The sequence below is a fragment of the Rhinatrema bivittatum genome, chromosome 5 (assembly GCF_901001135.1).
Source record: "Rhinatrema bivittatum chromosome 5, aRhiBiv1.1, whole genome shotgun sequence".
NCBI lineage: Eukaryota > Metazoa > Chordata > Amphibia > Gymnophiona > Rhinatrematidae > Rhinatrema > Rhinatrema bivittatum.
In genome coordinates, this window is record NC_042619.1 from 244,060,091 (window position 1) to 244,087,635 (window position 27,545).

Here is a 27,545-nt window from a genome sequence, read left to right on the forward strand (position 1 = left end):
TGGCAATCTAATGGTTCATGCACATTGGTAATTAAAAATAGTGGATTGTTTTGCCAGTAAACATATATTTCAATGATACTTTTCTGAAGGTATACTCATATAAGGACACTTATAGTCAATGTGGACCTTTTGGGAACAATTTAACTTTATCAAATACAACTGTGGCGACATGTAGTTTTACCCCTGCTGAACATTTGCATCTAATGCCCCTTTTACAACTTATGCACCTCCTTATTTGCCCACAATGCTATAACAAATTTACATTCCCTACACATAAGTATGAATGGACTGTGTATCCTCCTATTCGTCCAAGCAACACAAAGAGCCATGCTGGGATTAGTGCTCCAGGAATATTTTATATGAATGGGAAAAGTGCTTTTAAAATGTAATATGGCAATACTAGTGAGAGAATATCCCTGGGTATACAATTCCCAATTTCTCTGTTCATCATTTTCCCAATTTGAGCAGACAGATTTCTAAGAATTACCACCCAAATATCCAGCCCTCTAGACAGGTACAATGCGCTTTTAAGACTTTTATGGAAATTCTTTTTCCAGGAGTAGGTGTGTATGATCTCCAAAACTGTCTTTATGAATTTGTCCTCTATAGTGGAAAAGAAGGCCCATGAAAGTAGTGCAGCCTTATCAGAAGTACTAGGGGAGATATCTTCTTTGGCTGGAGTTGTAGTGAATAATCACATAGCATTGGAAATTTGTTTTAGCAGAAAAGGGAGGGATGTGTTTAGTAATACATGTTTCTTGTCGTGCATATGTTGATCAATCAGGGAAAATTGAATGATTTGGCTCACCAAGCCAATGGTTTGCAAAATGAAATGGAAAAATGGACGTCTTGGGAATAAGATCATGGTATGGGGGGTTAGGCAAGCAAGTGGTAGGTTGGATGTTAGTAATAATAGCCTTTCTAATGGACATATTACTTTTTGGCAAGTGTGAACAATTTGGGGTAGATTTTCAAAGGGTTACGCGCGTAAGATATGCGTGTAACCCCCGAAAACCTATCCCTGCGTGTGCCGAGCCTATTTTACATAGGCTTGGTGGCGCATGCAAGCCCCGGGACACGTGTATGTCCTGGGGCTTTCAAAAATGTGTGGTCCAGGGGTGGGGCCGGGGGCTTGGCGGCAGTCCGGGGGAGGTCCCGGGGCGGTCCTGAATCCTCCGGCACAGCAGCCTGTGCCAGGGGTTGGTGTGCCAGAGGCAGGCGTAACTCAGTGAAATAAGGTAGGGGGGGATTTAGTTAGGGCTCGGGGGTGGGTTTTATAGGGGAAGAGAAAGAAAGGTGGGGGGAGCTAAAAAAAAGTTCCCTCCAAGGCCGCTCCAATTTTGGAGCGGCCTTGGAGGGAACGGGGAAAGCCATCGGGGCTCCTCTTGGGCTCAGCACGCGCAAGGTGCACAAGTGTGCACCCCCTTGCGTGCGCCGACCCCTGATTTTATAACATGCGCAGCAGCGCACGCATGTTATAAAATCGGGTGTACATTTGTGTGCGCCAGGTAGCGCACACAAATGTACCCCGTGCGCGTAACATTTAAAATTGTCCCTTTATTTTTTACCGCACAAGAAGAAATCTGTCCACTGCATCTACTATTATGGCTCTAAAGATTTTTGAGTTGCCCACAGCACCACCTGCTACCTTCATTCCTCAGATAAAGAATTAGATAAATTAGAAAAATTAGATGAACTTGCTATGGAAGGTCTTGACCCACTTCTGAGATCTAACACAAGGGAGAAATTGTCGTGATTAGCCAAGCTATGCTTTCAGCTTGTTGCAGTGTTAGCTACAAGAGGTAGGCCAGAAATCAGTGATTGCACAACACAGAGGCTTGCAATTAGAGGAATATATTTAACATGTCTGAATTCTTACAGCTGTGCAAGAAGGCTTTCTGTTCCCTGTTTTGATGCCGTCACATTGAGTCTGCCTTGGCTCCTTGCCCTGTTGCCTCATGGCCTCTGAGTCTTCTTACCTTTGCCTAACCTTGCTTTGCCTCTTGGTCTCCAGGCCTTCTAACCATCACCTTGCCTTGTGGCCTTTGGCCTTCTGACCTTTGCCTTGCTCTGTGGCCTCCCTAAGCCTTTCACTTGCTCTGATCTTGCCCTTCGGGGTCTCTTACTTATTTGCCTTGCCTAGTTAGCTTTCGGGCCTCTATGTTCAGTGTTCCTTGTTCATGAGTCCTGAGCTTGTCTTGTCCACTATGATCATGTTCACTGATTTTGCAAGTCTTCAAAGGTTAGTACCAGGACAAAAACATCTCAGCATTAATGGATAACTTGGATATCTTGGAACTATAGATAAACATTTGAGTTAGATAACTTGTAAATGAGTTTAAACATTGACCACTATGTATATACACTTGTAAACATTTTGGTTTATGTTGTAGTTGCAGAGCTAAAATTATTATCCCAGAGTAATCAGCTTCCATGTACAAAAACAGCTTATATGGGTAATGAAATCAGATTTATTGCAGACTGTCACAGAGACATGGGCTCCTCAGAAGACCTTGACTATCCCAAGAAACTACTTGAGTCCAGGAATGGTTTTCCAGTTTGTAAAGTAAGAATAGCAAAAATGTGAAGCACGGATCTGTGATTATTTTAGTGATATTATTTTGAACAAGAGAAATGAAGATTTATCATAGTAATTATTCTGCAACGCTTGTTACTGGTGCAGATAGATGAGGAGATGCAGTGGAAAGAGAAGTGAGTGACTGCAGCTAGAATACAGTGATAGAAAGTAACTCAGCAATTATTAAAATAACTAAATATTACATAAGACTGAAGAAAGAACTAAAAATAGAAGGAGTTACCTAAATATCTTTTATAAGTCTTAGAAATCTAATGCAATGTTAATGATTCAGGAATGAAAAACTCGGTGGGCTAAGAGTAAGAACATAAGAACATAAGAAAATGCCATACTGGGTCAGACCAAGGGTCCATCAAGCCCAGCATCCTGTTTCCAACAGTGGGTAATCCAGGCCATAAGAACCTGACAAGTACCCAAAAACTAAGTCTATTCCATGTTACCATTGCTAATGGCAGTGGCTATTTTCTAAGTCAACTTAATTAATAGCAGGTAATGGACTTCTCCTCCAAGAACTTATCCAATCCTTTTTTAAACACAGTTATACTAACTGCACTAACCACATCCTCTGGCAACAAATTCCAGAGTTTAATTGTGCGTTGAGTAAAAAAGAACTTTCTCCGATTAGTTTTAAATGTGCCACATGCTAACTTCATGGAGTGCCCCCTAGTCTTTCTATTATCTGAAAGAGTAAATAACCGATTCACATCTACCCGTTCTAGACCTCTCATGATTTTAAACATCTCTATCATATCCCCCCTCAGCCATCTCTTCTCCAAGCTGAAAAGTCCTAACCTCTTTAGTCTTTCCACATAGGGGAGCTGTTCCATTCCCCTTATCATCCCACTGGCAACCCGCTCCCACGGAGCGGGTTGCCAGTGGCCAATAGTTGGTGTTCCACCTTCAGGCAGCAAAACACTGCACGGAGCAGCAGTAGCCACAGAGGCATTCACGAAGCGGGATGCCAGTGGCCAGTGGTTGGTGTTCCGCCTTCAATGAGCGGAGGGATGGAGGGCTGCCATCTCAAAAAAAAACCCAACAAAAAACAAAAAACAAACAAACAAAGCAGGGGTGGGTAAGAGTATGGGGCAGGGGTGTGGCCTGCTTGTTGCGGCGGTTGCTACCCCTGATTGAGCTGGATGTTCACTGGGATGCAGATATGGCGCTGCTCTCTGCATTGGTGGAGGGGTGGAAGGGAGTTGGGGCCGGAGGGTGCTGAAAGCCAATAGTGACGGGTGGGAGGGAGAAAAAGGGGGGGGGGGGGAAATGGATAAACTGCGTGGCTTGCTGGGCAGACTGGATGGGCCGTTTGGTCTTCTTCTGCCGTCATTTCTATGTTTCTATGTTTCTATAATAGAGCACTAGCTACAAATTTAAGCAGATATTTGGCCATTACACAGCTCAGGAATTATGAAGTCTTGAAGAGTGGGTGTTAGAGGCTCTGTTATACCTTATTGTATATACTGGATCTGATTTTCAAAAGCATTTACAGACTTAAAACTGGGTTTTACATGTAAAAATGCACTTTGCTTGAGTAAATGGCTTTTGAAATTTGCTACGATAGAATGTTATATTTATGCATGTAACTTCTTTGAAAATGACCTCCACTGTATAAAAGTGAAGGATAGATCTGGACAATCAAGAGCTAAAGGTTGTTACTCTGGCAAGAACTACATGATTTTGGGCAGATTTTGGGGGTTAGCTGTTTGCCCTTGGCTGAAATGGAAACATTATTAAAAATACATGAGCAAGAGAGCCAATTGAAACAATCGCAGTGAGAAAACATTTCCTGGATACTGTAGAAAGTGTTGATATGCTATCATTGCCCTGCATGGTTTCCTCTTCTAGACTATGTTTACCGCCTGGGAGCTGGGAGTGTTTGATCTGTTACTGGAGTCGGAGGTGCCTCTTTCTTCAGCTGTCATTGCTCAGCATTTGGGCAGCAGCATTGATGGAATGGAGAGATTACTTAGTGCCTGTGTGGGTCTGAAATTACTGGAGGCCGACCTGAAAAATGAAGAAGGTGATGCATAAGGATCTAGGTCACTCTTTACGAAGATTCCTAATGTACTAATTTGTTTTCTCTGAATGTGGGTTTAATGGCCTCACTGCCTCTCTTTTTATTCTCAAACCATATTTTCATGTTAAAAATAATAATAAAACTGCATTGTTAAAGCTCAGTTCAACAAACAAAGCATACTCCTGATTGATGTGAAGAAATTATCAGCTGTTAGCATGCCTGAAAAAAATAATTGCAAAAAAAAAAAAAAAGAACTATGAACTTGTGAGCTGTAGTATTAGAACTTAGCAGATAAAAATAGATTTAAGGTAATGTGTGAGTTAATTATTGATTTATAGATGCACAAAATATAACAACCAGACAATTATTGTCTGAGAATACAAGCTACATATTTCAGGTAGTCTGCTCAAGTCCTTTTTAATGTGCCAAATAGAGTACTGTAGTAGGTGATGTCTGAGACGTGGTGCCTCATGGTTATTCCTAGATGCCAATTAGCTAGTAGGCTGTCCTTACTATTAGTACTATTAAGCACTTTATATGTATCGTGTGTTTGCAAGAGATTAGTATTGTTTCAAAAAAATATAGATCTGGATGAATCTGTCTTATAGGTTACTTTGTAGCTTTGTGTGATTTTATGAAGATAGAGATTGTAAATTAAATGGAAGAAAAGGAAGCATAATTTATTTTTTCTTGGCTATAACCAATTTTCAAAATTCTTTATGTAATTACATTTTATCATGATACATAAATCACAAACACAGAAGCCAACTCCTCTCCAAATATTTATATTCAAGACCTACCAGGAGAGGGAAAATAAATCTCCAATCAATTATTTACTCAAATTAAAAAGTTTTTCACAGTAAGCAGAGACGGTATCATAAAATAAAAGTGCCTCCGATTTAATCCACTGTCTCTCCCCCGCAATGGGCCCCAGGCAGTATCAGCCTTTATGGCACTATGAATTGTAATCATGAGTGGTTTATAAAATAAAATAAAATATTACCCTTTTATAAAAATAAAAATAAATTAGAGTTTTTCTAGGGACAAAGATAAAATGAAATAAAATAAATAAAATACAAATTATAAATTAACATGGTATAAGTGAGACGGTACATGATTACAATTCATAGTGCCATAAAGCAAATGTTGCTTACCTGATGTAACAGGTGTTCTCACAGGACAGCAGGATGTTAGTCCTCACAAATGGGTGACATCATCAGGATGGAGCCCAATCACGGAAAACTTCTGTCAAAGTTTCCAGAACTTTGACTGGCCCCTATTGGGCATGCCCAGCATTTTATTTATTTATTTATTTAACACTTTTTTATACCGACCTTCATAGTAATAACCATATCGGATCGGTTTACATAGAACAAGGGTATAACTGAAGCAATAACTAAAGTAATTAACAATAGAGGTGAATAAGGCAAAGTTACATTTAAACAGGAGTAAAAACTTGGAAGCTTAACTAGCTGGAAGAAGGTAAAGGCAGGAAGTAATTGTAACATAATACAATAAAGAATATGGGTTAAAGCTTAAGGTGCTTTAACCTGGAAGTGCCAGAGCATGGCACCAACCCTGCAGCCAGCAGGGGTCCCCTTTCAGTCTTGTTTCAAAGCTACAGGCAGTGCTGAAAAATAAAATAAGAAAACGAACCCAACACCACGGGGTGTCGGGCGGGTTTCGTGAGGACTAACATCCTGCTGTCCTGTGAGAACACCTGTTACATCAGGTAAGCAACATTTGCTTTCTCACAGGACAAGCAGGATGGTAGTCCTCACAAATGGGTGAGTACCGAGCTGAGGATGTCTGAACGTGCACCAAATGTACCTAACGGCGTGCAACAGGCACAACAACTGTGGTTGGAATTTGGGAAGGACATCCGCACCCCACCGGGCAGGCGGAAGGGTGTTGGTACGTCATGTTGGAAAAAGGTTACGCAAGACAGATTGGCCGAAGATGGAATCCTGTCTTCCGGCTTTGTCCAAGCAGTAGTGGGCTTCAAATGTATGGAGAGAACTCCAGGTAGCAGCCCTGCAGATGTCAGGAAGTGGCACCGAGCAAAGGTGTGCTACTGAAGTTGCCATGGCCCTCACAGAATGTGCTTTAACACGGTCTTGGAAAGGAATGCCAGCTTGCTGATAGCAAAAAGAGATGCAGTCCGCCAACCAGGAGGAAAGAGCCTGCTTACCCACAGGTTGCCCTAACTTGTTGGGATGGAAAGAGACGAATAATTGAGTGCTCTTCCTGTGGGCAACTGTATGGTCTAGATAAAATGCTAGAGCCTGTTTACAGTCGAGGGTATGCAGAGTCTGTTCCCCAGAGTTGGAGTGGGGCCTGGGAAAGAAAATAGGTAGTATGATGGATTGATTAATGTGAAATTCTGAAACTACCTTAGGTAAAAACTTAGGGTGAGTGCGGAGTACTGCCCGGTCCTGCAGGAGTTTAGTGTAAGGTGGATAGGTAACTAGGGCCTGTAACTCACTAACCCTGCGAGCAGAAGTGACAGCTAAAAGGAATAACACTTTCCATGTGAGGTATTTTAGGTCACAGAAGTGAAGAGGTTCGAAAGGCGGTTTCATAAGTCGACCGAGAACCATATTAAGGTCCCAAAAAGGGGCCGGAGGCCATAAAGGTGGCTTGATGTGGAGCAAGCCTTTAAGAAACCTTGTGACAAGGGGTTGTACCGAAATCGGGACATCCCCGATTCCTTTATGGAAAGCGGCTACCGCACTGACATGCATTCTGATGAAAGAGGTCTTTAGACCTGATTCTGATAGATACCAAAGATAGTCCAAGAATTTAGGGATTGGACAGGAAAAGGGATCAAGGGCCTGAGAAGTGCACCATGATGTGTACCTTTTCCATTTATATGAATAGGATTTTCTTGTGGAAGGCTTTCGTGAAGCGATCAGGACACAAGAAACTGAATCCAAAAGGTTAAGTGGTTGAAGGATTAACCTTTCAACATCCATGCCATCAGGGACAAGGCTTGGAGGTTGGGATGGAGGAGGCATCCGTCGTTTTGAGTGATCAGATGCGGGTCCGTTCCCAAGGGAATGTGCCTGCGGATGGAGAGATCCTGGAGTATGGGAAACCACACTTGACGTGGCCAGGGTGGTGCTATCAGGATCATGCTTCCCTTGTCCTGACATAGCTTCACGAGAGTTCTCGACAGAAGAGGAAGTGGAGGGAATGCATACAGCAGACCGGTTGTCCACATTAGGGAGCATGCATCTCTGGGCCGAGAGTGATGGCTGTGAATGAGAGAGCAGTAATTGTCCACTTTGTGTTTCTGAGGGGACGCAAAGAGGTCTATGTGGGGATAACCCCATTGCTGGAATAGAGATGTCGCTACTAATGGATTGAGCGACCATTCGTGTGGTTGGAAGACAGGACTCAGTTTGTCTGCCAAGACATTGTCCACCCCCGGCAAGTAGGTGGCCCTGAGGTACATCGACCAGGAGAGGGCTTCCGCCCAAATCTGCGCAGCTTCCTGACAGAGAAGGAAGGAGCCTGTGCCTCCCTGTTTGTTGATGTACCACATGGCCACCTGGTTGTCCATCTGAATCAAGATGATGTGATGTGATAGGCAATCTTGAAAGGCTCTGAGAGCATATCGGATTGCTCGAAGCTCCAGGAAATTTATCTGGTGTTTTGCTTCCTCTGGAGACCAGAATCCTTGAGTTTGTAGGCTGTTTACATGGGCTCCCCAGCCGACGTTGGAAGCGTCGGTGGTGAGAATCATTTGAGGATCTGGTGGGTGAAAGGGCAAGCCTTGTAGGAGGTTTGATTGATTTTTCCACCAGGCAAGAGATAGACGGAGTGCATCTGTGATGCGGACAATGGTTGACAGAGGCTGAGTCGCTTTAATCCATTGTGATTTCAAGGTCCATTGCATGACTCTCATGGCCAGACGGGATATTGGAGTCACATAAACTGAAGCCATGTGTCCCAGCAGAATAAGGAATTGACGAGCTGTTGCTGTGCGTTGAGACAGCAACTGGCAAGCTAGGGATACAAGGGTTTGTAGTCGTTGATGAGGAACGAAGGCTTTTGCCTGTAAGGTATCCAAGTCTGCCCCAATGAAGGATAAGGTTTGAGATGGGACTAAGTAGGATTTCTCGTAATTGACAAGAAACCCTAGAGAAATCAGAGTTTGAATAGTCAGGGTCAGGGAGGACCGAGCGATTTGCTGGGTTGGGGCCCTGATTAACCAATCGTCCAAGTAAGGGTAGATGTGGACACCTTCCTTCCTTAGAAATGCTGCAACCACCACGAGACATTTGGTGAAAACTCGTGGTGTGGATGCTAGGCCGAATGGGAGCACTCGGTATTGATAGTGTTTTTGGCCTACGAGAAACAGGAGGTATTTGCGATGAGCTGGAGCTATCACAATGTGGGTATAAGCGTCTTTCAGATCTAGAGAGCAGAGCCAGTCCTCTCTTTGAAGCAGAGGGAGAAGCGAGCCCAGGGTTACCATCTTGAACTTCTCTCTGTGAAGGTACTTGTTGAGGGCCCGTAAGTCCAGGATTGGTCGAAGTCCTCCTGACTTTTTTGGGATCAGAAAGTACCTGGAATAGAACCCTAGTCCCTGTTGTAAGAGAGGAACGGGTTCTATAGCGTTTGATTGGAGAAAGGAAACTTCCTGCTCTAGGAGAAGAGAGTGGTCGGCAAGTCTCCACGCTTGCAGAGGTGGAGAGTTCAAAGGAAGAGTTAGGAAGTTTAGGTGGTAACCACGTGCGATTATGGCTAGCACCCACTGATCTGTGGTGATGTGACGCCATTCTGCTGCAAAGTGGCTTAATCGACCTCCTACTAGTATGCTTGGTAGAGGGATTAGGCATCTGCTCTCTAAGTGAAAGTCAAAACCCCGACGCAGGACCTGGTTGCAGAGCTGCTGCGGGTTTTTGTTTCAGAGGTTGGCGAGGCTGAGGTTTTTGGTAAGGCCTCGTTGACCTAGATTTAGCTTGTGGGGGATAGTACTTCCGTGGATGGAAGAAAGACTTTTTAGGGTTCTTCTTAAATGGTTGTTTAGAAGAGAAGTAAGAAGGAATCGATGAGAGCTGTTTGAGGGTCTCATGATGATCCTTTAATTCAGCAACTATTTGCTGAATTTGCTCACCAAATAAATTATCCCCTAAACAGGGCAGGTCAGAGAGCCTGTCCTGAACTTCTGGGTGGAGGTCAGGAGACTTAAGCCAAGCCCAGTGTCTTGCCGAGATGGCCGCAGCAGACACCCTAGTAGAAGCATCAGAGATGTTGTTGTGGAGCACTAGGAGAGCGATCCCACTCCTGGGAGATGACCCCAGAGGAACTCTGAAGAGGTGCCGCGGGAGGTGTGGCATGCCCGAGCATGGGCTGGACGGGAGCAAGGCTGGAGTGATGACTGGACCTGCAAGCTTCGGAAGACCCAACAACGCAATGTTGGTCTTGTGAACAGTCCTCCGACCATTCCCAGCCCTTTCGGACCTGCCGCAGGGTACGGCACGAAGCGGCAGGCCAGATGGAGGCCAGGGCAGCGAAGACTGGAACATGGATTCAGACGAGACTCAACGTAGACTCAGGCATAGATGTGGACTCAGGAACAAGGTGCAGGATGCATAGACGTGGACTTAGGCACAGAGGTGGACTCAGGACGAGGTACTGGATGCACAGAGGTGGACTCAGGAGCAGACGTGGACTCAGGACGAGGTACTGGATGCACAGAGGTGGACTCAGGAACAGACGTGGACTCAGGACGAGGTACTGGATGCACAGAGGTGGACTCAGGAACGAGGGCTGAAGGAAGACATGGGCACTGTCCCTCAGGGCACCCTACTCAGACCACCCGCGGGACTGAGTCGCGGACCACCCTGTCCCATGTGTGCCCTACTCAGCCCAGGAAGGCTGGTCGCGAACCACGCTGAGAGCGAGAGAGCACAGGGAAGAAGCAGGTTGCTGCACTCCTGGCAGCTCAAGGCAAGGTTTGCTGCACTCCTGACAGCTCAAGGCAGATACGCTGCACTCCTGGCAGCTCAAGGCAGGTTAAACCATCAGGATCAGGAACAAGGATTAAGACAGACCTCAGGGCTGGAAGAAGGACATCTGGAACAGCAGGTAACATCAGGACTGGAACACGGATACCGGATCAGGAGACACACCTCAGGCTGGAACATGGATATCTGGAACAGCAGGTAACATCAGGACTGGAACATAAGTACTGGATCAAGAGACAGACCTTGGGACTGGAACAGCAGGCAGACATCAGGACTGGATGAGGAGCTCCAACAGGTAACAAGAAACACAGGACCTTGCAGAAGTGCTGGAACATGGACGACTTCCTGGAGCAAAGGAACTCAGGAGTGACCAACTCCTTGTGAAGGCAAAGACAGACTGAACGCTGAGCCCTTTAGTAGAGCTGAGGTGGACAACGCCCAGGGAGGGGTCAGCAGGGGGCCACACCTGGCTGGCCCTTGAAGAGGAGCAGAGAGGCGCACGCCCGCACCCTAGGAAGCTGGAGAGAAGAGCTGGAAGCTGGTGGCGTCCTCAGCCACGTGGAGGGCCCAAGGAAGCCGTGGAGCAGCCCTGGACTGGAGCTGTGTGAAGGCAGGTCACTGGAGTAGCTCCCAGCCGCAAGAACTGAAGCAGGAAGAAGCAGAGAGAGGTAAGGCTGGCTGCAGGGGAAGCAGGGGGCTGTAGCAGGCTGCAGGCACTGCTCCACGCTGCAAGGCTGAAGAGAGAAGTGCTGGCTGCAGGGAGCTGTGAGAGGCTGCAGGCACCGGCAGGGACGGCTCCCGGCTGGGTGAGGACCCGGGCTGAAGCAGGCACTGGCAGGGACAGCCTCCCTGCTGGCTGAAGGTCCCGGGATCACAGCAGCATGTCGGGGGAAGGCAGAAACAGGAGCAGAGGAGCCGACCGCATGGCAACAGCTGCGGGGACGGCCCCAGCTGATTCAGGGAGAGAGAAGCAGCAGCGTCAGCAGCCCGACTGGCTGCGAGAAGGTAAGAGCCCTGCCCACGCTCCTCACGGGCAGGATCGCAACAGATGTCATAAGCTGTTCTTATCTCATGCTTCCCAGCTTCAAAGCCCTTAGCCACTAGGGCTTGAAGTTGTTGTTGGAATTGTTCTGGTAGGGTATCTGAGAATTCCTGTATCTGTTTGAAAATGACCCTATTGTATTGGGTCATGTAAAGCTGTTAGGAAGCTATCCTGGAAATGAGCATGGCCCCTTGGTATACTTTCCTACCTATACTATCTAGGAACTTGTTTTCCTTAGTAGGAGGTATAGAGGAGTATGGCTTCATCCTTTTAGCTTTCTTTTGAGCTGACTCTACCACTACAGAGTGGTGGTCTAGTTGAGGTTTCTGAAAGCCAGGTGCTGACTGTACAAGGTAAGTAGCTTTTTTGTTTACTGGAGCAACAGATCCAGGAGTTTCCCAATGCTTCCTCAGAAGGTCCAGAAAAACCTGATGAATTGGAATAGAAGTGATGACTTTAGGAGCATCCAGAAATTGGAGTAGCTCCATCATCTGGTGCCTGTCATCTTGCTCCGACTGAAGCTGAAAAGGGACCAATTCCGACATTTCCTTCCCAAAATTGATGAAAGAGAGGTCCTCTGGGGGAGAACGCTTTCTGCTTTCAGCAGGAGAGGGTGGTGAAAGTAAATCATCGGTGTCTGTGGAGGTATCATCACCCCAGGTGTCATAAGGATCAGGCAACTGACCTGTAGGACCACGAGGGGGTTGGATACCCGAAGGCCCCGGTTGAGGCTCCGAGAAACTCGAAGGGATCACTGGGGGCATCGAAAATACCTTCGGAGGCATCGGTGCCGGCATAGAAACATAGAAACATAGAAACATAGAAATGACGGCAGAAGAAGACCAAACAGCCCATCCAGTCTGCCCAGCAAGCCTCACACATTTTTTCTCTCATACTTATCTGTTTCTCTTAGCTCTTGGTTCTATTTCCCTTCCACCCCCACCACCAATGTAGAAAGCAGCGATGGAGCTGCATCCAAGTGAAATGTCCAGCTTGACCAGTTAGGGGTAGTAGGGGTAGTAACCGCCGCAATAAGCAAGCCACACCCATGCTTATTTGTTTTACCCAGACTATGTTATACAGCCCTTATTGGTTGTTTTTCTTTTCCCCTGCCGTTGAAGCAGAGGGCTATGCTGGAAATGCGTGATGTATCAGTCTTTCTCCCATGCCGTTGAAGCAGAGAGCCATGCTGGATATGCATCGAAAGTGAAGTATCAGGCACATTTGGTTTGGGGTAGTAACCGCCGTAACAAGCCAGCTACTCCCCGCTTTGTGAGTGTGAACCCTTTTTTCTTCTCCCCTGCCGTTGAAGCAGAGAGCTCTGCTGGATGTGTGAAGTATCAGTTTTTCTTCAGCCCTGCCGTTGAAGCAGAGAACTATGCTGGGTATGCATTGAAAGTGAAGTATCAGGCTTATTTGGTTTGGGGTAGTAACCGCCGTAACAAGCCAGCTACTCCCCTCTTTGTGAGTGCAAATCCTTTTTTCCATATTTCCTCTTGCTGTTGAAGCTTAGAGTGATGTTGGAGTCACAGTAACCATGTATATGTTTATTGAATAAGGGTATTGTCTCCAGGCAGTAGCCATCATTCTGGCGAGTCCCCCACTCTTCATTGGCGGCCTCTTGAATTTATGGATCCACAGTGTTTATCCCACGCCCCTTTGAAGTCCTTCACAGTTCTGGTCTTCACCACTTCCTCCGGAAGGGCATTCCAGGCATCCACCACCCTCTCCGTGAAGAAATACTTCCTGACGTTGGTTCTGAATCTTCCTCCCTGTAGCTTCAAATCGTGACCCCTGGTTCTGCTGATTTTTTTCCTACGGAAAAGGTTTGTCGTTGTCTTTGGATCATTAAAACCTTTCAAGTATCTGAAAGTCTGTAACATATCACCTCTGCTCCTCCTTTCCTCCAGGGTGTACATATTTAGATTCTTCAATCTCTCCTCGTACGTCATCCGATGAAGATCCTCCACCTTCCTGGTCGCCCTTCTCTGTACCGCTTCCATCTTGTCTTTGTCTTTTGTAGATACGGTCTCCAGAACTGAACACAGTACTCCAGGTGAGGCCTCACCAAGGACCTGTACAAGGGAATAATCACTTCCCTTTTCTTACTCGATATTCCTCTCTCTATGCAGCCCAGCATTCTGCATAGAGAGAGGAATATCGAGTAAGAAAAGGGAAGTGATTATTCCCTTGTACAGGTCCTTGGTGAGGCCTCACCTGGAGTACTGTGTTCAGTTCTGGAGACCGTATCAAAGGCATCGGTGGCGCTGATGTGCGTATCGCCCCCGAGTAATGTATTGGTGGCGAGGGACGACACGGCATCGATGGCACAACTCCCGAAGGAGGAATTCGATACGGTATTTCTCCACCCGATGACACTGCCATTGGGGAGCGTATCAGTGCCGTCGGTGACCCAGGTATCACCGGTGGAAGGGCAGTCATGAGTGCTTCCATCTGGGCTAGCAGCGGTGCCAGCGCTGCTGAAATCGGGTCGGTGACCAGTTCCACTCTCGGTGCCGGAGTCGGTGCCAATGGAATCTGGAACTGTTGCATCGCCTTGTCGATGGCCTCCTGGACCAGCCGGTCCAGTTCTTCCTGGAGACCTGGGGTAACAAGACCCGGCTCCGCGGAAGAGGGAGGCTGAGGCTGAGCCTGAGGGACCACCGTCACCAGTGGAATCGCGGCTCCCAAACCCCGATTGGGTGAGGGATGCCTCGGTGTCTCAGAGACAGGAGTGGACGGTGCCACTTCTGGTCGAGACTTCTTCAGTGGCAGCTCGGACGGTACCGAGGTTGATGACTTCGATTCCTCGACGGTCCGAGACTTGCGATGTCGATGACGATGCTTCTCCCTCCGATCCCCTCGATCATCGGGGGAGGGGACGGGAGTCGATGGCCGTGGAGACGTCGATGGCAGACGGTCACCGGGAGGTTGTTGACGATGGTGCGACTTCGACGGTGCCGGTTCCGAGGAAGTCGATGCGATGGACGGCGTCAGAGTGCGAGCATGGAAAAGGAGTCCCATCTTCTCCATTCTGGATTTGCGACCTTTTGGTGTCATAAGGGCACATTTGGTGCAAGTCAGGACATCATGCTCACTTCCTAAACACATTACACAGACTATGAGGGTCTGTGATGGACATGGTGCACGAACAGTCTGGGCACCGACGGAACCCCGACGCCATGGCCATTGACCAAAAATTTAGCCGTGGGACGGTCGATGGCCAGCAGGCCGCACGGGCCAAACTCGACGGTAATAGACTAAAAACGGCAGAAAACTTACCGAAGTACTGCGGGCTAAACTTAGAGACAGGGGGGAACCCCTGTGAGGCGAATTTAAAGTTAAAGAAGTCCGTGAAGAAATTCCTTTCAGGAATATGGTAAGAGCTCCTTTCCCGCGTGGCAACTGCTTCGCGGAAAAAAGAAGACTGAAGGGGGACCCCTGCTGGCTGCAGGGTTGATGCCATGCTGGGCATGCCCAGTAGGGGCCAGTCAAAGTTCTGGAAACTTTGACAGAAGTTTTCCGTGATTGGGCTCCATCCTGATGATGTCACCCATTTGTGAGGATTAACATCCTGCTTGTCCTGTGAGAAAGGCTGATACTGCCTGGGGCCCATTGTGGGTGAGAGAGAGTGAATTAAATCGGAGGCACTTTTATTTTATGATACGGTCTCTGCTTACTGTGAACAACTTTTTAATTTGAGTAAATAATTGATTGGGAGATTAATTTTCCCTCTCCTGGTTTGTCTTGAATATAATTACATTTTATCATTCATCAATGAAACATATTCTGGATGCCAGCAAGCTCAGATGTATGCCTGTTTCCTCAAGGCCCTGGAGGTATGCATGTAAGAGAATGTGTCTGTGTGGTTAGTCTAGATGTCATCACCTCTTATTACATTGTGAGTCAATAACACTTATCACTAGTGTTGGCTCTTAGTGTAATGCTGTCTAAATAGTACCAAGAATACGTATGAACAGGTATAAGAACACACATCTGCTTTGGTTTTGACCTTGATTATGAATATTGACTCAGAATGTAATTGTTTAAAAAGATTATGAACAATGATTTTGTAAGCCATTATGATCTTGTTCTGTAACGACGGCAAATAAAATGCCTAAATAAATAAATAAATACTCAGAGTCATTTTTCACAGTGTGATCATCATGCCAATTATCTCTTTTCAGCATTTTACAGGAATACAGAGCTTTCCAGTTTGTATCTCACAAAATCTAGTCCCAAATCCTTGTATCATACGATGATGTTCTACTCTCAGACCACGTATTTGTGCTGGCATTACCTAACAGATGCTGTGAGGTAAGAACCAATAACGTTGCAACCTAGAATTGTTGTATTTACTTAGAATAGGGTTAATCTCTTCTGCTTTTTGTTACTTTAAAAAAGAAATTGTAATTAGGAAAAAGTAAAGACAAACAGATTGATTTACAGGTTAGTAGTAAATAAAGGACAGTGTAAGAAGAAATAGTTCCCTGCTTATCATTAAAAAGAAACTAATGTGCATTCTGATAAAGGAAAGGGGAGTTTATAGCACCTCTCCCCAATTCAACTTCATAGCTACTCAAAATATACTTCTCCATCCCCACTCCCCCAAATCCTCATCTCTCTCCCCTACAGTATCCCATTTCCCTGCAAATTCCACAATAAAAAATAGGTGTGATAGATATAAAGAGACCTTAGTGACAGGATAAAGGAGGTCAAAGCTCAAGTAGCAGGCATAGATGGGCAGACTGCTGGCATCTTCTATCTGCCTCAGAATGTACAGCGCTGTGGTTCCAGGAAATGGGCCTGGCTCATCTTTGATCAAACATCTATCCAATTCACCAAACCTTTCAGATCCAAATGCAAATCATAAAGTTCAGAGTAATTTAAATTGAGTCTGACATTTACCAAGACATTTACCATTTTCAAAACTTTGACCTAGGACCCCAAGAAAGTTATCTAAAGCTATAAACATCTCACAGGTTTTGATGATGTTTTGGAATGCAAGCAGGGTCAGTATATGAGGTGGGCAAGCTGGGTGATTGTCCAGGGAACTTTCAGTTGAGGGTTTCCCTGAACACCACAGCGATGGAAAAGAGGCCTGTGTGGCCACAGCAGATCTCATCCTGCCATGGACAAAAGAGGAATCACATAGGCATAGTGGGCCCCATCCCATCATGCCTGAAGACAGGCAGGCATGGCTGCAGAAGATCCCACCACAGCCGAAGAGAGGAACCATGTGTTCGTGGTGAGCCTATCCTGCTGCAGCTGATGATAGGCCAACGCAGCCATGCTGGATCCCTCCATCTTGGCCAAAGAGAGGAACCACTTGACTGTGGTGAATCCTATGCCTCTGTAGCCAAAGACCAATGTGGTGTGGCTGCAGCAGATCCCATCCTGCCGCGGCCAATGAGAGGACCGGGATTCATTTTGCCCGACTATGACCCAAATTCGCTGCTCCATGCAAGCCAGCTTTGGAATGATGTCTGACCAATAAATGACCATATTAGGCAACCACAGCATCATGGTAGACACTAGACAGATCTACTCTAACTGCATCCAATAATTGCCAATAGGACTATTCCCCAAGGTAAATGAATAACACCTCAGGAGACGCTCACTTCAACAATAAAGACTGGATGCACAACAAAAGCTGATTCCAGCTCATCCCACACCATCCAAACCAGCAAACTCGTACCATGTAAGGACAGATCCAGGTGTGGACCATAAGAACATTGTAACGCATGCTGATACGCCTATACAACATATGAATGTCCAGCAATCCACACATGTCTGTCTCTGTAGCAATTACTTGAAAAACACAAGAACATTAACATAGCATCCCCAAGTAATAGCTTCTCATTCCCTACAGAGAAGAATCAAACAACACACAACCTCCCATCACTCATAGCTTATCCTTCCATACATAGGATGCAAAAGCCCCAGATTTCCAATGACCTATAAAAGGTTTCTGCCCAAATGTGAAATGAATGCATACCATACCTCCCACTCCCCAAACCCAAGTCCCTTAATACTTTCTGCAAAATCGTAGCAAACTGATACCTGGTAAGAGGTTGGCAATCAGCATGTAATGAGAAAAGAACTCCACCAGGCAGGTGCATGTTCAAATGTGTATGTACATTGTCAACCGGATAGGTCAACAACCCTGGCACTGCCATCAAGACAAGCCAGGTACCTTTTCCAGTGTGGTACTTCTTAGAGTGATGAATTTTTAATCACACTCTGTCCCTTTCCAAGATTACTTGCTCAGCCATTTATCCTGAGTGATCTATGCTATCCCCTCCCTATTCACCAATTCACCAATCCTAAATGACCCCAAAAAGGCCAAAACAAAGGCAGCCCTAAATAAACAAGTCTCGTAAAATGAAAAACACCTTTTTGGTAGCCAATCCCAAATTTGTGACAACAAGTTGTGAGTAAGTGGCAATCTACCATTTGTTACAGAGGCCATACCCCTCAAACAACCAGCCAGCAGATGTTTAACAAAACAACTATCTGATGGATTTCCCAAGCCATGTGCTTTAACAAAAAATGACAAACCTGAAATGTGAGCTGCCACAGAAGACCTGGATAAACCACTCCTCTTAGCATATGTGATATAATCTGACAGCAACTCTTCGGGTACTCTCCAAGACCAACCATTTGCAAACAAGAATTGTAACACTTTATTACAACCACTGCTGTAAGAGGCCCACGTTGAAGCCACCACAGATGCTCTCAATAACTTCCATGCCTCGGGATTCTGTAACACCAGAGGAAATTGGGGATCATCGCTGTGATCGAATCCGCATCTGGCACCAACATCTGGAACAGATCCCACTTAGAAAGAGAATCATCAATTCTATTATCAACTCCTGGAACATGCTATGCTGAAGCTGTCAAATTAAACTGCAAACAACGCAACACAAATTCCCTTCTAAAATCAGCCACCAACAAATACTTGGCTGATAATTTATTAATAACCTGCACAATGTCCAAAATTTTTCATTAAAATACTACCTTTTTGTTCCTCAAGCTGTCACCCCAAATCACTATAGCCATTACATTAGGAAATAACTCCAAAAAGGTGATATCCCTGGTAGACCAAGCTGATACCCATTCGACAGGCCAAGAAACAGACTCCAAAACCAATTCCCCTCTGGCATCGAAAAGCAGGTCCAAATCACGCCTGGAAAGTGACTCACTCTGCCAAACTGACACACCAAAAAGGTATCCCAAATCCTCCCTGTTCTGGCAAACAATGCGAAAATGATGATGCCTCTTCTGCACATCCAACATTACTGCTGACAAGCGATGTAGAAAACACGTCCCATGGGCAGACTTTCAAAACACACGCAACAAGAACTTTCAGCTTTGAAACTTTACCCACTGGCAAGTGAGACACCATTGCCACAGAGTCTAACTCGATACCCAGAAAAGCAAGACAGGTTACAAGTGCCTCAGTTTTGCCCTGCGCAATAGGGATACCAAAAAGATGAGACATAGTAGAAACTCAACAATACTAGTGCAGACATTTGACCCTGTTGGCCTCCCAAATAAAAAATCATCTAAATAATGTACTATACTGCTGGAACCAGCCACGTGATCAGTGACCCAATGTACAAAGTTGTTGAACATCTCAAAGTAAGCACAAGAGATGGAACAGCTCATAGGGATGCATTTGTCAAAATAATAACTCCCATGAAATTGAAAATCCAATAATGGAAACTGTCCGAGTGAGCTGGGAACAGATGGAAAGCAGACTCAATATCCACTTTTGCAATCAATGCAGCCCTGCCCCACCTACAGGCCAATTGAACTGCAGAATCAAAGGAAGTATGATGCACCACATAAACTTCTCTAGGGATAAAATCATTAACCGAGAAATCCGCAGGAAAAGACAAATTATAAATAGGCCTACAGTTATCAGGATCCTTTTTAGTAATTACTACCACAAAGATACAATCATTCTTGGAAACAGAGACTCTGAAAATGGACCAGCAATTCTACCCAACGATAGCTCCTCCAATAGCTTCTGGTATACTGCCGCTTCCAACCTAAGCAACGAACTAGAGTTTGAACCCCCTATTCCAAATTACCACTAGAAGGAATCCAAAATCCAACAGTAAAACCTTCCTCTAAAAGCATAGCTGCCTCATGCTTTGGATAACCCCTAAGCAAACTACACATACCTGAAACTACAATTGGTATAGAGGTCATTTCAAAACTCAAATTACTTTGAACTGCCTGCTGTGGGGCCACCTTCCCCTTTTTGGGAACACTTAATGGCCAGGTGATTGGTGCACACACTGAACAGAGGTGCTTGAACTTGCAATCCTGGAAGTTACACCCTGATCGAGTAAAATGCTAGGGGTGTGCATTCGTTTTCGCCATATTGGCGACCCGCAACGTGTATTACACTTTTCGTTATATATATAGGGAGGCGAAACGCATTGCGACTCCCCACGAATATAACTAATTATCCATCTAATTTGTTGCACCCCATGGCACGTGCTTTTCTTCACCGCCATTAGCTAGCTATGATTTCACAAAATGGCAGCGCCCATACCCTACATTCCGGTAGGAAAGGGTCGGACAGGTTGGCATGGATACCGGAATGCAGCGTATCGGTGCTGACATTTTGTGAAATGCACTGAATGCAGCCAATCGTGCTGTCATTCAGTGCTCTCTGTGGATTTTACTGATGAGCCAGCACTATATATACATCAGGACGAGGAGAGCCACGCACTTACTTTACAGCGGTGGTGTGGGGAGGTGGGGTTTGTGTAAAGAAGTTGCTGCACTGAGAGATAGGCTAGTAGTAGTTAGTAAAGACTAAAGAGAAAGAAAAATCTATTTATTCTTTATTTTGCTGCAGTGCCAGCCAGCTAGTCCTGTTTCTGTTTGTTTCAAGCAGTTTATTTAGGTGATCTGACTGAGACGTTGTGTCAGGGAGAGAAGCTGCTAGCAATCACCATTAGGGTGTTGTGCCTGGCTGGGAGAGATATATTTTCATCTATTTTCTTGGTGTAACAAAAATTCCTGCTTTTTTAAACTGAGTTTTTTTTAAATTGAAGTCACAGTCTCTCTGTGCACTGGGCTTCAGTGGGCAGTGGGTAGTTTAACAGACTGAACTTTATTATTGGGACGGTCTGTGCAGTGAAATCCCCAGTCTGCCTCTTTTGTGCTTACAAGCAAGCTGTGTGTGTGTGCACACCACACGCCTTAGATTAGTGCACAGCAAGGCACAGTGACAGTGAGCAGTGGGTAGTTTAACAGACTGAACCTTATTATTGGGACGGTCTGTGCAGTGAAATCTCCAGTCTGCCTCTTTTCTGCTTACAAGCAAGCTGCGTGTGTGTGCACACCACACGCCTTAGATTAGTGTACAGCAAGGCACCGTGACAGTGGGCAGTGGGTAGGCACTACTCAGTCACATTAAATCCACAATGTCAGGGAAAGCTAGATGAGGTCGAGTGATTGGGAATGGCAGAGGAGGCACTTCAAAAGACACTAGTGTAACTCCCCCATTAAAGTTAGAAAGGCATCTGTTGCAATCTAAACTCTTTGTAGGGGCCGGCAGTTCCATCCTGAAAAATTGAAATCTGACCATGATGCATCGCCATTGCCACCACATGTTTCTGGCCCTGTAGTTTTGGAGGTGAGGGAAGGGGAGGCAGAGTCATGCCAGACAAAATGTCTACACCCAAAAGCAGCAGGGGGACAGAAGTCTCGATAACACTTAGCGTTGACAAGGTAGCTAAGTCACTTTTGCTTCTGATTCAGATGAAGAATCATCTTGTGTGGGATTCTCAAGAGAAACGGAAGAAGTAATAGGTGACAACGAATCTTCGGGAGGATCAGTTAGTCCTGTCTTAGCCTCCATGTCAGGGCAGCAGGGGAGAGATGAAACTGATGATGAGGAGGAGGAGCAGGAAGAGCAGTCAGCACAGGCACAGAGGGTGACTGAGGCCCCTGGCATTGCTTCTCAGGGTACACCCACTACCTCAGCTCCAGAGCCAGCTTCCACCCCCAAGGCTTTAGAGAGGGGAAGATCACGAAAGACATTTGCGATATGGAGCCACTTTAAAGTGATGAAAGACCCACGTTTTGCTTGGTGTAATTACTGTGCCAGGGATATTAGCAGAGGCAAGCAAATGGGACATCTATCAAATTTTGGAAAGAACCATCATATGAAGAGGCAACACCCAACAAGATTACTGCCATCTGGGGATGGTGGCAGTACCAGTCGGGGGACCCCTTCCAAGCAGTGAGCAGTGGTTCAAAAGCAGCAGAGTCAGCTCACACCCTCATCCCCTTCTAGCAGTCAGGTGGCAGGCCAGCAACCCCCTGACATGTGGCAGAAGCGACAACCCACCATGGAGGAAATGGGGTGGAGTGCGGTAACGCTATCCCGGGGTAGGAGGCAGGCAGCCTCAAAAGCTGTAACCAGGACCACTGGGGAAATGATTGCCCTTGATGACCAGCCCTTGCAGTTAGTGGAGAATGTGGGTTTCAAGCATTTTCTGAAGGTCGTAGTTCCAAATTACAAATCCCCTCCAGAACCACATTTAGTAGAAAGGTCATCCCAGCCTGTAAAAACAGTGTTGCAGTCACATGCAAGCACTGCTAGCTAAGGCAGAGGGGAGAGTGCATTTCACCTGTGATATCTGGACCGCCATGAATGCTGCACACTCTTACTTCTCCCTGACAGCACACTGGCGGTCCTAGCTGAGGCAGGGGCAGCCAGCAGCTTTATTACTGAACAAGTATCAGGGTAGAGGTGGGCTTTACTGCACACCCTCCTGACAGACCAGGCCAATACTGCAGCCAATATTCTAGCATGCATCAGAGAGATGCTGGAGGGCTGGCAACTACAGCAGCGAGACAGGAAACCTCTGGCTGGGTTCCTTGTCACAGACAACGGTGCAAACATGGTTAATGCAATAAACGATGGGTGCTTTAAGAACATCCAATGTTTTGCACACACTCTGCACCTGGTAGTGAAGTCAGCTCTGGGGTTGGATTCTAATGACAAAGAGAACAAATACCTGCATAGATTAATACAGAAGTGCAGGAACATAGCAGTCAACTTCCACAGAAGTGTGAAGGCGGGGCAGGTTCTCCGACAAAAGCAGACTGATTTGGAGTTGCCTCACAAGCGTCTCATTCAAGACATTGCCACCCGGTGGAATTCCATCTTTATGATGCTGGAGAGGTTATTGGAGCTGCAGACACCCCTTCATGAACTTTCTGGTACAATGGACATAGGTGTGCAGAATCCCCTAGGGCATCATGATTGGTTAGTCATGAGTCAGCTGGTAAAAATCCTGCAGCCTTTCAAGGATGTCACGGAGGAGCTGAGTTCCAGAAGTGCCACCTTGGCTGACATCATCCCTATAGTTCATCTCCTGGATGAACATTTGGAGGCCTTTAAACAGGAAGAGGGAATGACAGATGAGGCGTTGCATTGTCTGGACGTTTTGCAGCAGCAGGTGGAAGAGAGAAAAAGGCCTTTAACAGAAGACCGCACATACATGCTCGCCACAATATGTGATCCCCGTGTGAAAGGAAAACTCGCCCTACAGTATGATTATCTCATATTGATGAAGGACCTGCTGTTAGCAAACGTCTGTGAACAGGAGCGCCATAGGCAGAGACAGATTAGGCTTGACGCAGAGGTGGAAACAGCAGGCACTTAAGAGACTTGTGCTAGCCCAAGCAGGAGCAGCACTGTGTCAGCGACAGATAGTACCTCCTCCACCACTTCAGAACGCCCAAGGCATGTTGCCCATAAAGATTCATCTGTTGTGCGATGGGCGAGAAAGAAAGCAGCTGGAATGAGTGACTCTCAGCCTGCCCAAGCAAAGGAACATAACATAAGAACATAAGAAATTGCCATGCTGGGTCAGACCAAGGGTCTATCAAGCCCAGCATCCTGTTTCCAACAGAGGCCAAACCAGGCCACAAGAACCTGGCAATTACCCAAACACCTAGAAGGTCCCATGCTACTGATGCACTGATGCAATTAATAGCAGTGGCTATTCTCTAAGTAAACTTGATTAATAGCAGTTAATGGACTTCTCTTCCAAGAACTTATCCAAATCTTTTTTGAACCCAGCTACACTAACTGCACTAACCACATACTCTGGCAACAAATTCCAGAGATTTATTGTGCGTTGAGTGAAAAAGAATTTTCTCCGATTAGTCTTAAATGTGCTACTTGCTAACTTCATGGAATGCCCCCTAGTCCTTCTATTATTCGAAAGTGTAAATAACCGAGTCACATCTACTCGTTCAAGACCTCTCATGATCTTAAAGACCTCTATTATATCCCCCCTCAGCCGTCTCTTCTCCAAGATGGAAAGCCCTAACCTCTTCAGCCTTTCCTCATAGGGGAGCTGTTCCATCCCCTTTATCATTTTGGTCGCCCTTCTCTGTACCTTCTCCATTGCAACTATATCTTTTTTGAGATACAGCGACCAGAATTGTACACAGTATTCAAGGTGGGGTCTCACCAAGGAGCGATATAGAGGCATTATGACATTTTCCGTTTTATTAACCATTCCCTTCCTAATAATTCCTAACATTCTATTTGCTTTTTTGACTGCTGCAGCACACTGAGCCGACGATTTCAATGTATTATCTACTATGACGCCTAGATCTCTTTCTTGGGTGGTAGCTCCTAATATGGAACCTAACATCATGTAACTACAGCAAGGGTTATTTTTCCCTATATGCAACACCTTGCACTTGTCCACATTAAATTTCATCTGCCATTTGGATGCCCAATCTTCCAGTCTTGCAAGGTCCTCCTGTAATGTATCACAGTCTGCTTGTGATTTAACTACTCTGAATAATTTTGTATCATCTGCAAATTTGATAACGTCACTCGTCGTATTCCTTTCCAGATCATTGATATATATATTGAAAAGCACTGGTCCATGTACAGATCCCTGAGGCACTCCACTGTTTACCCTTTTCCACTGAGAAAATTGACCATTTAGTCTTACTCTCTGTTTCCTGTCTTTTAACCAGTTTGTAATCCACGAAAGGACATCGCCTCCTATCCCATGACTTTTTAGTTTTCGTAGAAGCCTCTCATGAGGGACTTTGTCAAATGCCTTCTGAAAATCCAAATACACTACATCTACCGGTTCACCTTTATCCACATGTTTATTAACCCCTTCAAAAAAATGAAGCAGGTTTGTTAGGCAAGACTTCCCTTGGGTAAATCCATGTTGACTGTGTCCCATTAAATCATGTCTTTCTATATGCTCTACAATTTTGATCTTGAGGATAGTTTCCACTATTTTTCCCGGCACTGAAGTTAGGCTCACTGGTCTATAGTTACCTGGATCACCCCTGGAGCCTTTTTTAAATGTTGGGGTTACATTGGCCACCCTCCAGTCTTCAGGTACAATGGATGATTTTAATGATAGGTTACAAATTTTAACTAATAGGTCAGAAATTTCATTTTTTAGTTCCTTTAGTACCCGAGGATGCATACCATCCAGTCCAGGTGACTTGCTACTCTTTAGTTTGTCAATCTGGCCTACTATATCTTCCAGGCTGACAGTGATTTCGTTCAGTTCGTCTGACTCATCACCCCTGAAAACCAACTCCGGAACTGGTATCTCCCCAACATCCTCACTAGTAAACACGGAAGCAAAGAATTCATTTAGTCTTTCTGCAATTGCTTTATCTTCCCTAAGAGCCCCTTTAACCCCTCGGTCATCTAATGGTCCAACCGACTCCCTCACAGGTTTCTTGCTTTGGATATATTTTAAAAAGTTTTTATTATGAGTTTTTGCCTCTATGGCCAACTTCATTTCAAATTCTCTCTTCGCTTGTTTTATCAATGTTTTACACTTAACTTGACAATGCTTATGTTTTATCCTATTTTCTTCAGATGGATCCTTCTTCCAATTTTTGAAGGATGATTTTTTGGCTAAAATAGCCTCTTTCACCTCACCTTTTAACCATGACGGTAATCGTTTTGCCTTCCTTCCACCTTTCTTAATGCATGGAATACATATGGACTGTGCTTCTAGGATTGTATTTTAAACAATGTCCAAGCCTGTTGAACACGTTTAACCTTTGCAGCTGCACCTTTCAGTTTTATTCTGACTATTTTCCTCATTTTATCAAAGTTTCCCTTTTGAAAGTTTAGTGTTAGAGCTGCAGATTTACTTATTGTCTCCCTTCCACTTATTAGTTTAAATTTGATCATGTTATGATCACTGTTGCCAAGTGGCCCCACTACTGTTACCTCTCTCACCAAATCCTGTGTTCCACTAAGAATTAAATCTAAAATAGCTCCCTCTCTTGTTGGTTCCTGAACCAATTGCTCCATGAAATAATCATTTATTACATCCAGGAACTTTATATCTCTAGCAAGTCCTGATGTTACATTTACCCAGTCAATATTGGGGTAATTGAAATCTCCCATTATTATTGCACTGCCAAATTGGTTTGCTTCCCTGATTTCTCTTAGCATTTCATCATCTGTCTGACCATTTTGTCCTGGTGGATGGTAGAATACTCCTATCACTAAACTCTTACCCCAATACACATGGGATTTCTACCCATATAGATTCTACTGAGCATTTAGTCTCTTGTATGATCTTTAGCCTGTTGGACTTTACACCCTCCCGGACATATAGTGCCACACCCCCGCCAAGTTGATCCTCCCTATCATTGCGATATAATTTGTACCCTGATATAGCACTGTCCCATTGGTTATCCTCCTTCCACCAAGTTTCTGTGATGCCAATTATGTCAATCTCATTATTTGCTGCTATACACTCTAACTCTCCCATCTTACTTCTTAGACTTCTGGCATTGGCATATAGACATTTCAAAGTGTGTTTTTTGTTTGTTTTAACAACCTGCTTTCAGTTGTTTGGGATAATTCGGAAATCATTAGTTTTGATGATTTTTTACATATTGGCATATGGACTATGTTTGCTTTTAATGGAACCTCTCTGTTGGGATGCCCTAACTCTCCTGTTTCATTAGTATCCTTCAAGGATACATTTCTCCGAACCATGCACTGCTGAGTGACTGTCGGCTTTCCCCCTTGTTCTAGTTTAAAAGCTGCTCTATCTCTGTCAGTGACACGGTATCTCTCAGAGCTGATAGAGAACATGCAGACAGATCCACTGGCATATTGGGCACACAAGTCCACTGTCTGGCCACACCTAGCCAAAGTGGCTCATCAATATCTGTTATGTCCACCAACCAGTGTGCCCAGTGAACGTGTCTTTTCAATGACAGGGGATATCATGAGCCTTCACCACTGAAGGCTGGCACCAGAGTTGATGGAAATGCTAGTGTTTTGTAATTTGGAACTACGACCTTCAGAAAACGCTTGAAACCCACATTCTCCACTAACTGCAAGGGCTGGTCATCAAGGGCAATCATTTCCCCAGTGGTCCTGGTTACAACTTTTGAGGCTGCCTGCCTCCTACTCTGGGATAGCGTTACCGCACTCCACCCCATTTCCTCCGTGTTGGGTTGTCGCTTCTGCCACATGTCAGGGGGTTGCTGGCCTGCTACCTGACTGCTAGACGGGAATGAGGGTGTGAGCTGACTCTGCTGCTTTTGAACCACTGCTCACTGCTTGGAAGGGATCCCCTCACTGGTACTGCCACCATCCCCTGATGGCAGTAATCTTGTTGGGTGTTGCCTCTTCATATGATGGTTCTTTCCAAAATTTGATAGATGTCCCATTTGCTTGCCTCTGCTAATATCCCTGGCACAGTAATTACACCAAGCAAAACGTGGGACTTTCATCACTTTAAAGTGGCTCCATATCGCAAATTTCCAAATAAACCTGCCTTTGCTTGGGTTTCCAAATTTTCCCTGTGAATGGCAAGATGAATAAAAGCAATTAAAAGCCTTGCAGCA

General features: G+C 45.4%; 1 protein-coding gene across 2 annotated transcripts in view; it reads left to right on the top strand.

Moving 5' to 3' along the window:
• LOC115092615 (acetylserotonin O-methyltransferase-like) overlaps positions 1-27,545 on the top strand; it is a 103,492-nt gene that overhangs the window by 13,593 nt on the left and 62,354 nt on the right. Inside the window, exons 2-3 of one of the 2 annotated variants that reach the window (XM_029603653.1) lie at positions 4,442-4,616; positions 15,821-15,950. In XM_029603653.1, coding sequence (XP_029459513.1) covers positions 4,442-4,616; positions 15,821-15,950 — 305 coding nt within the window. The remainder of the gene's footprint in view (positions 1-4,441; positions 4,617-15,820; positions 15,951-27,545) is intronic. The other variant, XM_029603652.1, reaches the window with a different exon arrangement.